Here is a 13,634-nt window from a genome sequence, read left to right as displayed (position 1 = left end):
ATATTTATTCAGCTGCTTCTGGTGAGTCAATGGGACAGTGTTGTTGACCTGTTAATAGATACTGGGACACTCCAGAAGTCCTTCAAACTATAATGAATCAGATCAGTTTTATATTGAATGTGCTGCCGATGGAAACTAAAGTGAAACAGAGCAGGAAAGAAAACAATGGATGAGTTTGTCTGAATGAATGAAAAGATTTCCAGATATGTTGAAGTACATTAAATGAGTTAAACCATCATTGGAAAAGATTTTGTATTTGTTTGTGTTTCTGCCGGATTAGGTCATAGTTCATGGAAGAAAAAGCAGAGGATGAGTTGGATCTGTAGACTTGGTGGTCTGACTCAGACCTGCTGCTGAATATCCATTACATGACCTTCCTCCGGGGGGGGCGGGGTTTGAACCTGGCCGGCTCTATAAAAGCCTGCTTCCCCCGCAGGAGTGATGGCATTGGATTCAGCGTTACGGACTTAACCGCGTTGGGAATAAGCTGCAACCTCCAACATGCCGTCCAAGCCTGCCCCGATCAAGAAGGCGGCCAAGAAGGAGCCAGCCAAGAAGGAGGAGAAGGCTCCGGAGCCCGCCCCCGAACCGGCTCCAGAACCGGCTCCAGAACCGGCTCCCGAGCCCGCTCCTGCGGAGGCCGCCCCCGCTGAGGGCGAGGCTCCACCTGCCGAGGATGCCGCTGCCGCCCCGCCGGCCGAGGAGCCCAAAGCCCCCACCCCTCCACCTCCAGCTGGTAGGCTCCTGCGCCGTGTGAGCCCCCCCCCCCCAGCCGTCCTCCACCTTTAGTTTGTGGGTGGAGGCTGGATGAGCTGTCAGCCTCCTCCCACTGGGTTAGGGTCAGTTGGTGCCGTCCATGGTAACCTTTACGCACCATGAAGGTGCAGCCGGTGGGAACATGGTGCCCTCCGCTAATAACAGCCTGCACACCCGCCTGCCTGCTGTGGGAGCTGAAGACTGATTCATTTCTAAAGGTCACCTAAAGGCACTGACGCCTTTCTGATGTTAAAAACCGACATTAGTCTGTTTAACATCCATGTGTCACAGCTGTTTGGGCAAGAAAATTACTTTACTATCTCTAATAGTCAAAGTACATTTTTTTTAATGATCTCAGATTCATCTCTAACATCTGACATCATTAGCACCAGCTGATGAAGCTGCTAGTGTTTTTTTTTTTTATTTTCCCTCCTACCTCACTTATTTAATCTTCTCCTTCTCAATCTGAAGGCTTTAACCCCTCTTAAAATATTTGAAATGCTTTCAAAATATTCCAAATGTTGTGCAGCTACTGATCTATTCTAATCTCCAATAACAGCTGCTGCAGAGGAATCAGCAGCTGCTGCGCCGCAGCCCCTGCTAATGGCGAAAAAGAACTCATGAGTCGTGTCAGAGCTTAATGTGGAGCAGTGTTTGGAAATCTAACCCTTAAACTCTTCCACAGTTCGATTCACGTCATCATCTGCATGTTGCTTAATGCATATTCCTAACACCTAATACTTGTAGCTGCTGCCCCTGCAGCAACACAGGAAGTGTGTCCTGATGCAAAACCAGCACATGTTCCTGTTCTCTCTTCTCTTGGATCACAGTCTGTTTCTCTCATTGAAATTGGACACAGAAAAAAAAAAAAAAAAAAGCCTCTGAGCACCTAAAAATCATTTGACCTCCCACTACAGGAGACGGAGCGCTGGGAAGTTCACAACTAGATTATATTTAATGCTGCTGCATCGCTCTGCTCATTACGTGCTGCCAAAAGTAACGCAAATGCTTATTCAACATTAGCTGAATCTGCTGAGGCGCCCGCCCCAGAAGAGGCTAAAGCACCCACACCTCCGCCACCCCCACCCAAAGGTAATCCTTGATTTAAAGGAGAGTTTCATCTTAGCGGCCTGATTCTCCTTTAAATCCTTTGTCCTCTTTTCATTATTACAGTCCTACTGTAAAGAACTACGACATATTCCCTCGAGAACTCCAACGCTGAACTGATCTCTATGATTTCCATTGATGTATTTATTTATTTACTTCCTGGTTGAATATCTGCCTCCTGTAAATACCAGCTGAATAATTTTTCCATTCTCACGGCGTCTGCAGAGCCCACAAGTGCTCCAGTGGATCTGTTCATCGAGGACAAGAACGACACTTCCGTCTCCATCATCTGGAGCCAGCCGGAGAACATCGGCCTGTCCGGGCTCGACGGATACACCATCGAAATCTGCAAGGATGGAAGTAAGTGCCGCTCTGCTTCTGACCAGGTGCTCGTTGCGTGGAGGTGGTCAGATTATTAATACACTGTGTCAAAGAGGCCAGCCGACCTATGGGTTATTTTTGAAAGCTTTTCATTTCAATAGGCCGATTAATTATATTCAGTGTCGCTGTACCAACTGGTCACTGAATGTTTAAATGAAATGTTAAATGCGCTCGTGACATGTTAAATTGCTGTTTTAATGTGGGTCAGCCATATCGGTTGCAGCTGTCCCTGAACTGTCACTTGCAGAGTTATATCATCAGCTACCTAACTTCTCCCTACAAGGAAAGAGGCATTTCAGGAGCTGCTGTGGTCTCTCCGGAGGTCCTGCTTTTAGACTTACAACCCTAAGCTAATATCAGCCACACATCCACGTGGGCTTGATTTAGCAGCCAGGGCCGAGCTGTTTACCCACAGAGCAGCAATTTCACATCAAATGCAAGACATTTAATTTCACCATAAAGCTGCAAATCAAGCCTTCTCAAGTCTCTTCCCTCCCATCCTGCCTGCTCTTTGCTCCTTCTGATCACCTTGTTATTCTTTAATGAAGAACTAAACCTCTTAAACTCTGCCAGTCTGCATTCATTGTTGTCTGATTTTTCCCACCAAGCTGACGACTGGAAAGCGGTCAACGAGGAGCTGCAGAAATCCTGCCGCTATGTCATTAAGAACCTGGCCACAGGGGACCGGCTGAAGATCCGTGTGGTGGCTTTGAATGTCGGCGGCCGCAGCCCCCCCATCACCCTCCCCGAGCCTGTCCTGGTGAAGGAGGTTGCTGGTAAGAGGTGTTTAGCACTAAACATGTAATGACAGGGTGTATGATTTCAGCTGTAGTTTGTTTACCACTTCATCACACTAGAACTGCTGCGAAATTCAGGATAAAGCTGCATCATAATGAGGAAAAGAGCCGAAAAATGCAGAAAAGTCACATTGGATAAAGAAATATGCGCACAAATAAAACACAGCAGCTTCACGGCCCGGCAGTTCAAGTACAAAACTAAAAGGTGTGCAAAAATGGGCACAAATAAATGACATATCAGACCCTAACTTTCATACCAGGGCTTTTTTTTCCTGCTAATTCTTTAAAATTTAGCAGCCAAAGTTTTGGTGTTAGGCGCAACATGGTTCTGGTCTCATCTAGTCCAAAATTCTAATCGAGACTAAACAATCGTAATGGGAAATGTATGTTTCGATCGAAACGTGGCAACTGCAGTTCGAGAGGCAAAAGAAAACCCTTCAAAGAAAAAAGTCTTCAAGCGATTGAACTTTTGGTCAGATTAATCTATCTGTGAAAGATGCAAAAACAAATATGAGACAGTATTTAACACAGCTTTTTAAAACGATTTATGAAGGGGAAAGTGCAGCAGTCAAAGAGAAAACAGCTCAGCAATGTTTTCCTCTCAGCTGTCCACGTCCTGCTGGCACAAGCAGCGTTGACGGTATAAAACTATATCCAGTTCAAGTTGTTTAATAATCGCTCATTTGTTAAGTAGGTGCTTTAGCTAATATCACTGCTTACAGTGTCAATCGTAGACATCCAATCTGTGATTAGTTTTAAAATACTGATCAGACTTTAGAAGTTAGAGCTCCATTACTTTGGCTCACTCACAAATCATCATTATGCGTAATGGAGAGCCGGACAGGGAACCTGATCCCTGCAGCACTGGCAGGGTCTCAATAATCGTGTCTGTGCTCGCCGTTTTGTGTGTCACCACAGGCGCTCCACATATAGAAAGAACTTGTGAAATGTTTCTGACAAAATGGCCACAAAGCTTTGGAAAAAATAGCTGGCGTGTCCCTGCGATTAACACGGATTTTTTCTGTGGAATATTTGGCATTGCCTTGTGATCCCTGGCAGGACTTGTGCCGGGGGCGGGCGTGTCAGGCTCCTTTCTGTAAAATCGATGGTGACAAGCAGGTGGGGGCCGCGGGGAGCAGAAAGGGTGGAGGGCAAATTCCAGTGTGTCCAGAGAGGAGGTGGCGTTGGGGGGTGATGGATAAGGATCCAGCTTCTTATGTGACACCCAAATCTCATGACAGTTCCAGAGATTCACTGTTTATTTTGAAACATGCCACAGACTTTACAGGTACACTGTTCATTAAACCTAATCCTGTCCCCGTGGAGTGATAAAACACCTCACCTGGATTATATTTAATCTGATACCGAAACACGCTTTACCTAATTACATGTTCTGTTCCTCCCTTTTTAACAACATGAATTCATGTCTGAGTTCAACGCCGTTAAAATTACAGAATTGCTATCTGTCGCATTTAACTAGCGCGCTCTGATGTGAGCGACAGCAACCGAAGCTCAGACTTGTGCGTCATGAGGCGAGGCGATATATACTACAGGATATCTGCTTTATTTAGAGAGCTGACAAGTGTTCCTCTGCTGGACTCAGCAGCTGGGGCTTCTCGCCAAATCACTTTTACAAATGAGCTCCATCATGATACTTGTGAGGCTTCCATGTCATTGTATGAATTACGGGCTAATTGGACATGGAACATACCAAAACCTGTCATTGTCTGTGATAAACTTTTATAATATAATGATAAACAGTTTTTCTCTCCAGACCGTCCCAAGGTTCGCCTGCCTCGTTTCCTCAGGCAGAGGTACGTCGCTCATGTTGGAGACAAGATCAACCTGACCATCCCCTTCACAGTAAGCTGGCTCTGACTGCGAATAAAACCAGACCACAAAACCTTAAAGGTCGTAACCTGACCACCACCCGACTCTCTGTCACCAGGGTAAACCCAAACCTGTGGTCACCTGGACAAAGAATGGGCAGCCTTTGGACACAAAGAGGGTGAACATCCGCAGCACTGAGAGGGACAGCATCCTGTTTATCCGTTCATCTGAGAGAGACGACTCTGGAGTGTATGAGATGTGTGTGAAGGTGGATGACTTCGAGGACAAGGCGCTGCTCACTCTTCAGATTGTTGGTGAGAAAGATCTTTGTGTTGCACAGGATTGCATTTAAAGCTGAAGTATTTGATACCACAGTCGGTGTGTCTGCCCTCAGAGCTGCCAGGGCCTCCTGCCAGTGTGAAGATTGTGGATACCTGGGGCTTCAACGTCGCTCTGGAGTGGACCCCACCCACCGACAACGGAAACACAGACATCACGGGCTACACAGTGCAGAAGGCTGACAAGAAGACCGGAGTGAGTTGAGATTAGGGATTTCCCTGAAAATACAGAAAATACAAAACCCCTCAGGATCCTCTGGACTTGGTCCTCATGTCTTCTGTCTGTGTGCGTTCACAGGACTGGTTCACTGTGTTGGAACATTACCACAGGCTGAACGCCACCATCTCCGACCTCATCATGGGCAACACCTACAAGTTCAGGGTGTTCGCCGAGAACAAGTGCGGAATGAGCGAGAGCGCTGCTCTTGCAAAGCAGGAGGCCAAGATCCTGAAGACAGGTACCTCATAGCGTCCACCCCTCCTTAAACGGCAAGAAAACACAGGAAGGATTCACTGATGGAAATCCCATCAGCAGCCACTTGGGCCTTCTTTAATGTAGACTGCGTGAACATGGTGGGAAACTTCTGAGCGGCTTTCCCTCAGTGATTTAAATCTAATCACGGAATTCTTTATTAACCTTTGGGAACAATCGGTCCTACCATCACTTATAATCACTGGACCTAATCCTCCATGTGATGATAAGCTGATTTTAAGATTGTTCACTCACAATAATGACGATGACGACGAAGCATATTTCTGAGAAATATGTAAAATCGCTGTTGACTGGCAACCTAACCCTGATTCTTTCCCATTGTGCAGGCATTGACTACAAGCCTCCTGATTACAAAGAGCACGACTTCTGCGAACCTCCCAAGTTCACCACCTCCCTGAACGACAGAGCCACAACTGTCGGCTACAGCACCAAGCTGCTCTGCTCCGTCAGGGGACACCCCAAAGTACAGTAAACCAACGCTTGTTAAGGCTCCTAAACTGTTTTTCCCGTGATGGTTTTCCATGTGTCATTGCAGCAAACTACAACTTCAGATTGTTCTAAGTTTCCAGAATCGCTGTCGGTGCACTGAAGCGAACTTTTGGATGTAGCACTGGATTCAGGCAAATTTTCAGCACCCCCGCTGCTCGCTTATAGTTTTATCTTCCTGGTCAGATTTCTCTTCAGCGCTGCTCATAAGTTCACAGATTCAGCTGTTTCAACAAATGGTTGGCTCACAGTGCACATGACAATAATTTCACTTCTAGAGTATTAACATTGTAATCAAACTGATGATTTTTATAATGTTGGCGTTCTGCATGTAGCAGTGAAATGAACGGAAGCCAAAGAGAACTAGGGATCCAATCTAAAAACATGATGGCATGCTTTGAGAAATAGCTGGTGGTTATTGCCTTTGGCATGTTGAAATGATTGCCATGTATCAATTTCTAACTATTTTGCATGCGTCCGCTTAGCTTGTAACACTGTTGGAGCCAACAGACCACGCTGCTTCTTGTCAGCAGCTCTGTAATCATCCTAAAATGGTGCCTGGACTTATTAGGACCTTTAAAACGTCGTCTATCCTCCGTTACTGTCATTGTGTTTGGTCTGAGCTGACGAAGTTGAAAATCTTCACCTACCCCTGTTAGGCCACTTTCACCTCCTCTTTGGAGTCATAATCCCTCCGGGACGGAAACATTAGCATAGATGGTCTTGATGAGAGGGCAGGGGAAGAGGAGAAGCGGCTATGAAGGTGACGGGCCAGCAGAACAGCGGGGTCAAATTTGTAACATTCCCCCCGGGGCCCCCAACATGTCAGTGCCATTAAAACTCTCAAACCGGGTGTGCATTGCGTGTCCACTTCAATCAGCTGAGCTTTTCTTGTCAAGTGCCGCAGACATAAATAGAAACAACTCCTGCGCTTGTTTATTGATGTGATGTTTATGTTTTATATAATGCATAGTAAAATAATACAAAAATGCGTGTTTCTCCAGCCCAAGGTTCAATGGATGAAGAATCAGATGATTATTGGAGATGACCCCAAGTACAGGCAGATCTGCGTCCAGGGTATCTGCTCTCTGGAGATCCGTAAGCCTGGTAACTTTGACGGAGGTGTGTACTCCTGCAGAGCCAAGAACGATCACGGAGAAGCAACCGTCAGCTGCAAACTGGAGGTCAAACGTAAGTGAGGATCTCGAATCGATCGAGATTTTTTTTTTTTAGCCAGTTGATGGCTGTGAACATTGCATTAACTTTTTAGTAGCTTCTGAAATACCAGTATGTGAATTTTAAACTCATAACTTGTCTTTCTGCTTAACAGAGCCAAACATTGCAGACGCAGATAAGAAATAGGTCAACATTCTCACCATGACAGGTCAGAAATCATTTCATTTATTCATGAGTATTGTCCTTCTCACTATTCTTGCTGAATACTTGATATTTGTTCAGAAATCCAATATAAATCAATATAAAACGTCTTGCTTTTGGGGCATTTTGCAATCATGAATATGTGTGAAATTAATATCACAAACATTCAACAATTAATCTGGATGTCTTCAATTTGTTGATCTATTTGAGTAGTGAGGTGACATCTGCCTCCGTGACTCATTTTCCATACATGGAGGGCACTAAACTAGGAGAAGTGGCCTCTGCCACTGAAAGGGTCCAAGAGGTAGCACCCATAAATTAAATCTGTAATGGCTCCTCGTGTACTTGGTTCGGAGACTTAATCACATTTCCATGACGCAGCAGCAGCAGCAGCCTCCTTTAGGAAACTGAGATATAGCATTTTACCTGCAGAAGTCCAAGACTGATTCGTCTTTGACAAATTTTCATTTCTGCATCAAACACATTTTTGAAATTTGTAAATGTGCTTAAATATACAAAAACATTGATTACTTGCCTTTTCTCTCTCTCTCTCTCTCTCTCTCTCTCTCTCTCTCTCATTCTCATGAGAATCTGGATTTCTGCCATTTCTGTAACTGCAGTTCTGACTCTTTCTTAACACCTGTTGCTATTATATGTTCATCTGTTGCAATCCCAAATTAGGAGCAGAAGGAATGAGGCCTTTGCAGCCTAAGGTGCGTGACAATTTTAGCCAATCTAAAACTGTCCTCCGCAACGACGAAGAAGTCAAAAGTTTCTTTAATTTTCTTTCTCTGTGCCAACAGGAAGATGCTGGAATCCTGGGAGAACATGTACAGTACACATGGCTGGTGACCACACTACACAACGGTTGTTGGCTGTTATCCTAGGATACGATGAACAATTTGTATCGCTTTACGCATTTGCATTACACAATTAAGTCCATATCCATGTCCACAATCAGCTTTTCCCCCCAACGATACTGTCTAGGGTAACTCAATTATTTCATAGTTCACCTCCCCAGTTTATCATCATTTTGACAGTCCAACTAGGTGCGTGCCAAGAGAAACCTCAACAAGAATTGACTGTTCCTCATGTTTATATCAATAAATAACTTAATTTCTGGTTTTGTTTTTTTCAGTGCAGTGTCTGCTATAAAATGAATGCCCAGCAGAAATATGGCAATGTTTCTTTGGAGTAGAACTTTTCAGTACAGGTAACAATAAAACTGACAAATAAATCAAATGCAAATACCCCCACCCCCCCCGTTTGATTCTCAAGCTAGACCCTGGAATGGCCGTCAACACTAAAACCAGATCTCGGACCATGTCCTGGTTCATGAAGGGGAACAAAGCTCTGAAATAAAGGGAGGGGACTGCACAAGTCTGTCCTTGAAGCTCATCAAACAAATTTGAAAATCAATCCTAAAAGAAATGAGCCGCCAGGATCAGAATGCTGAAAACGGTGATGGGAACAAATATTTTGGACTGAATTATGAGCTGAGCTGCATTTTCTTTCTTTTTTCTTTTTTTTTTTTTGGTCTCAGTGTAGGCATTGGAATCATTCCTCAATAAGACAAGTACAGACGGAGTTAATGTGGTTCAGGAGGAGGAGATGAGATTTATTTTTATAATCATACGTGTTCATATCAGCCTTATACATATTTAAGGAGCCACTCAATTTCACAGGTTTGTAGTGAGTAATTTCCTAATAACCCCTCATGCCATCTTTAGCTTGTTAGGTGGTTTATGTAGGAATATATCCAGTGAATACTTTCCTATTAACTACAGGAAAATCCAAAGGTGCCACTGCTGATCAGGTCAGTTGAACATGCTAAAAATTGTGGCTACTGACAAACACAAAATATAAAAAATATAAAGAATCGGTTTTAGATTTTGAGAATTCATGACTGACAACTTCAAACTGTCCTGAGCTTCTTTAAAGAAAATCCTTTAACTAATAATCAATACCAAATTTGAAATCTAAAAATAAAAGGTAGAATTAAAAAAAGAAAAACATTGTTGAAAATCTTTTTTCAAGCAGCCCTGAAAGCTTCAGCATCTGCAGCTTGATTGAATTACAGTCTGCTACAGTTTCAGTCAGCTGCTGAATGTGTGAAAGCATTTTGGCAGCAGACCAGTGACAACCTGGAGACAGCGGCACTATTCATTTGGCTCATATGGACCCAAGAGCACCGTCACAGTATGCCAGGACTTCCATAATAATAATACCACTCTATAATACTGATCTTGTAGCTATTTGGTCTTGAAGTTACTGGCATAGTGATATGGGGCAGGATGCCAGAGATATCCGGGTTACAGAAACACTTTGGTTCACACAGAGACTGACAAATTTAGCTTTGGTCCTCCGTCTCTCTCTCGGGTTATTTTAGGAAGTGGTTCAGATGGCAAAATGAGGCAAAATTTTCTTAGTACAAAAATAAAATAAGGAAATGGAAACAAGAATAAAAAATGGAACAAAAACTGGAGTTGGTACAATGTCGTCCCCCCCCCCCCGCACCAGTTGACCCCCTTCCCAGCTCTTGTACAAGAAGATTAATATTTGTATTACTCTTGCTGTTTTTACTGGATGGAAACTGAAAGCATGGTAAAAGTTTAATGCATGTTGAGTCTGCCAACTCTGCATATTAAGCTAAAAAAAAAAAAAATACTCCACCTGTCTCTTTGAATGTGGCGTCCTCTGGTGTTACAAAGAAGTAACGACATCTGCAGGCTTTTCAAATGGGAGGGTAGAAAGTGACACATCACATGTAAACTGCACTCACAAGCTGCCACCTTAAAGTAAATAAAATGAGTTTCATTTCAGAGGTCAAGGCTGATGAATACAGTGAGATATAGACACAGTGTAGCTCTTTCTGCTTTTTTACTTGCACAGTTTGTATGGTGCAGCTTTAACCCGTGGGCTAGGAGCCATAATGGGTCTCAGGCCTACTTCTGGTTGGTCCCTGGATGCTGACATACTGCAATAGGGTCACGGAGCAGGAGACTTTCTGTCTAATTTAGGTCTGACAAGCCTCCAATGAAAACCATTCTAAAATCACTGATGAATGATGTAAGTGCATATTTGAAATATAGTAATGTACCTGACACGCTTGAAGCTTACAGTAACTTTCAATGTCGAGATCTGTGAAAAGCTGATGTTGATGTGAACTGCACATCCACTTCACACGTCAGTAACAAGTCGGTCCGGTTTAGTTGTGAGTTTGGCTTTTCTCTGACTGTCTATTTTGATGAATTGCTGCATCGCAGATCAGATGTCATATCTGCGATCGCCAACATTTTTTATGAAAATATATTAAATTAGTGTGGTGTGGTCATGAACCTATAGAGAACTATATTTTCTTTCAGCACTGCAGGTTATCCAGTAAAATATCTCAAGGGATAGTCACTAAACTGTGCAGATCCGTGTTTTCCGGAGGATGGACCCTCATGATTCTGGCGTCCAGTTTAGTCTTGTGGTCTTGAATGAAATAACTCAAATCTTTTTGAATGGACTGCTGTGGGAAATAGGGGAAAAGCCTTTGCAGTACCCCGCTCTGTTTGTATTTCCTACTGATTATCAGACATTAATATCGCCTGCTAAACACCACAATGCCAGCGTTGCCACCGTGAGCACATCAGCATGCAGCATTGGCCTGCGCCTGAAGTCCCTGCTGGGTCTGGGTTCGGCCTCTCACAGCTGTTAGCTTGTAGTTTGTTTTTCATTTTTCTATTCTTCGTGTTATGCTTGAGGCCTGTTAGACTCCCTGGTTCACCTTTATGAAACCAGACCTACACGGCCACTTCAGGCTACATTTTCCGCCTCTAATCCCCACGCTGAATTACTTCTGCGCCTCGGCTTCTGCTGTTATGACTTATTGCTCTGAAGTCCAGCACAAGGCAATCACAAAATATCCTCCAGCTGAATAACTGGATCCTATCAAAACTTTTCTCTCTGTGACCCCCCTCCCCTCTCTTGTCTGAGGGAAACGGAGTCGAAAAAGCACCGTGGTATGGAAAGTTGCTAAAAATGCAGGGTGCTTCGGAGATGCTGCATCTCTGACTCATCTGGTGTTGCTTTAATTGCTGCTAATGCACCGAGCGCTGGCTGGATGCTGCTATGACAAGGGTACAGCCAAAGGCAACGAAACGGTGTGTCCTCCTTGAAGGGAGCCCGGCGGCTCTCAGAGGGGTTTGGCAACCTTCCCGGGCCGTTTAATAAGTGTAATGGTAAAGCTGGCACTCACACCGCGGCCCTGTCATTGCTTTTCATTTACAAATGTTGCACTGCTAAATCACTCGCATAGACTCTCAGAACACACTTTTCATTTGCCCCAGACGTAGGCAGTTAAGGCGGTATGAGGTGGCAATATGGTACCATATCAGGCTTCTTCCTCCCTCCATTCAATGCAGTTTTAAAGAATGTTAAGTCATATATTATTCTCAAGGTAGTCTTATTCCCCCATCTTCACTGTGGAAATATTGAAAAATCAATCAGGCTTTGATTTTGGAGCTGTATTTCATTGTGCTTCAGTGGCTGAACTGCACGGTGCTTCTCACTAACTATCAGGTATTGTGCGGATTTCCCAGGAGGATCCTGCAGTGGCAGTGTGATGCAGCTCTCTCCAGCTGTCCACCGCACGTAGTCAGGCGGCCCATTGATTTCATTAAAACGGAGGCGCCGAATTGTTGAGAGGAGCTGAAATGAAATGCTCCGACGTGAATGTTAAACTTCTGAGGTGATCTCATCTTTATTCTTCTTGTGCTTCATCTGACACAAACAACGCTGAAATAAATAGCCATGAAAACATGTGATATATGACGTTGTTGGACAGATTGGTGTGAAGCTGCATTAGATGCTGTCAGTGTCCTGTCACCCCATACAGCATGACCTCTGCTGGGCTTTTCTACTTTTTGTTTCATTAGGCCACGCTCTGAGCTCTGTCAGCTCAGTGAGCCGGCAGCAGTGATCTGTCTTGCTCCTGCAGCTCATCTAGCCTTCTGCTCTTTTAAATTATTCACCGGTTACATGTAACATGCCTATAAACAAGGAAAGGGGGAACTGGTTGCCGTTTTATGTTGCAGCTGCGGAATTGGCTGGAGCCTCACATCTTCTGCTGCTCGACAAAAAAAAAACAAACAAACAAACAAACAAAAAAAAACAACACCAACCAAAAAAACACACACATGCACAGACACACAACTTCCCATCTGTGTCCTGCCTGCTTCCATACTGCAGCAAAACCACCCCAGCAGACTGGTGACCCCCCCACCCCTCTCTTCCTTTCCTCCTCTCCTTCTCTCCTCACACCTCACAGCACTCAGGTTCCTGCAGACCTCCTGCAGCAGGCAGGCACAGCATCTAAAACAAAGCTCAGTGAGAGCCACTGCAGAGCGACCACTGGCTACCATCTTTATCTCTTCTTTCACCACTCATCAGTTCTTCTGCTCTGCCCCTTTCTCACTCTCTCTACCTCCTTTTCCTCCTGCGTCTATTTCTCAAAGCTCAGCATTCCCTGTCTGCCTGTGCTGAGGAGGGGAGTGCTAGAGCAAGAAAGAAGAAGGGGGAGGAGCACAGTTGTTAGTGCGCCAGAGAAAATGTAACCCCCTCCCCCCCCCCCCCCCTTCCTCCCTCCCTCCCTCGCCCAATTGATGACAAGGAGGGTTTTTATTGAGTTGCTCCTCAGCCAATGAGCAAACAGTGCCGGGAAATACAGCAGAGGAACTGCACCGGCTCTGATGCTTGAGCTGATTTCAGCCTTAGAACAATGTTAATCTGTGTGAGTGTGTCTTATTTTCTCATGTCCGCCTGAACTGAGTGCTCCACAGCAGCACCTTGTGCCAAAGACACAGGTGAAATTGGGACTTGTCAGCACTGGGGTTTTGTTTTTTGTTTTTTTTTTTGTTTTTTTTTTTTCTTGCTATGTCTTTTGAGAGTGGGATGAACCAAAGTGCAGATTAGGATTTTTTTTTCTTCTCTTCCCGTCAAGAATATATCTGACCTTGTTCTCTGCTTAGAAGGCAGCACGTCTCTCTTCAAGGTAAGCTGCAATTTTTCCGCCTTTTCTTTCCA

The 13,634-nt window shown here is 44.5% G+C and overlaps 1 protein-coding gene across 2 annotated transcripts; it reads left to right on the top strand.

The window, feature by feature from the left end:
- The first annotated feature begins 458 nt into the window (after positions 1-458).
- On the top strand, positions 459-8,681 carry mybphb (myosin binding protein Hb). Of its 2 annotated transcripts, XM_029502421.1 has the most exons (13): positions 459-736; positions 1,780-1,848; positions 2,089-2,223; positions 2,853-3,020; positions 4,816-4,904; positions 4,990-5,185; positions 5,266-5,405; positions 5,508-5,667; positions 6,029-6,165; positions 7,193-7,379; positions 7,519-7,572; positions 8,247-8,278; positions 8,369-8,681. In XM_029502421.1, the coding sequence occupies exons 1-11, from the start codon at positions 502-504 to the stop codon at positions 7,548-7,550; spliced, it is 1,548 nt and encodes a 515-aa protein (XP_029358281.1). In that variant the 5' UTR covers positions 459-501; the 3' UTR covers positions 7,551-7,572; positions 8,247-8,278; positions 8,369-8,681. The 2 variants fall into 2 exon arrangements, with proteins under 2 accessions (XP_029358281.1, XP_029358282.1); XM_029502422.1 differs by lacking the exon at positions 1,780-1,848.
- Positions 8,682-13,634: the final 4,953 nt, after the last annotated feature.

Source organism: Echeneis naucrates, chromosome 5 (genome assembly GCF_900963305.1).
Source record: "Echeneis naucrates chromosome 5, fEcheNa1.1, whole genome shotgun sequence".
NCBI lineage: Eukaryota > Metazoa > Chordata > Actinopteri > Carangiformes > Echeneidae > Echeneis > Echeneis naucrates.
This window is presented reverse-complemented; position numbering and strand designations above follow the sequence as displayed.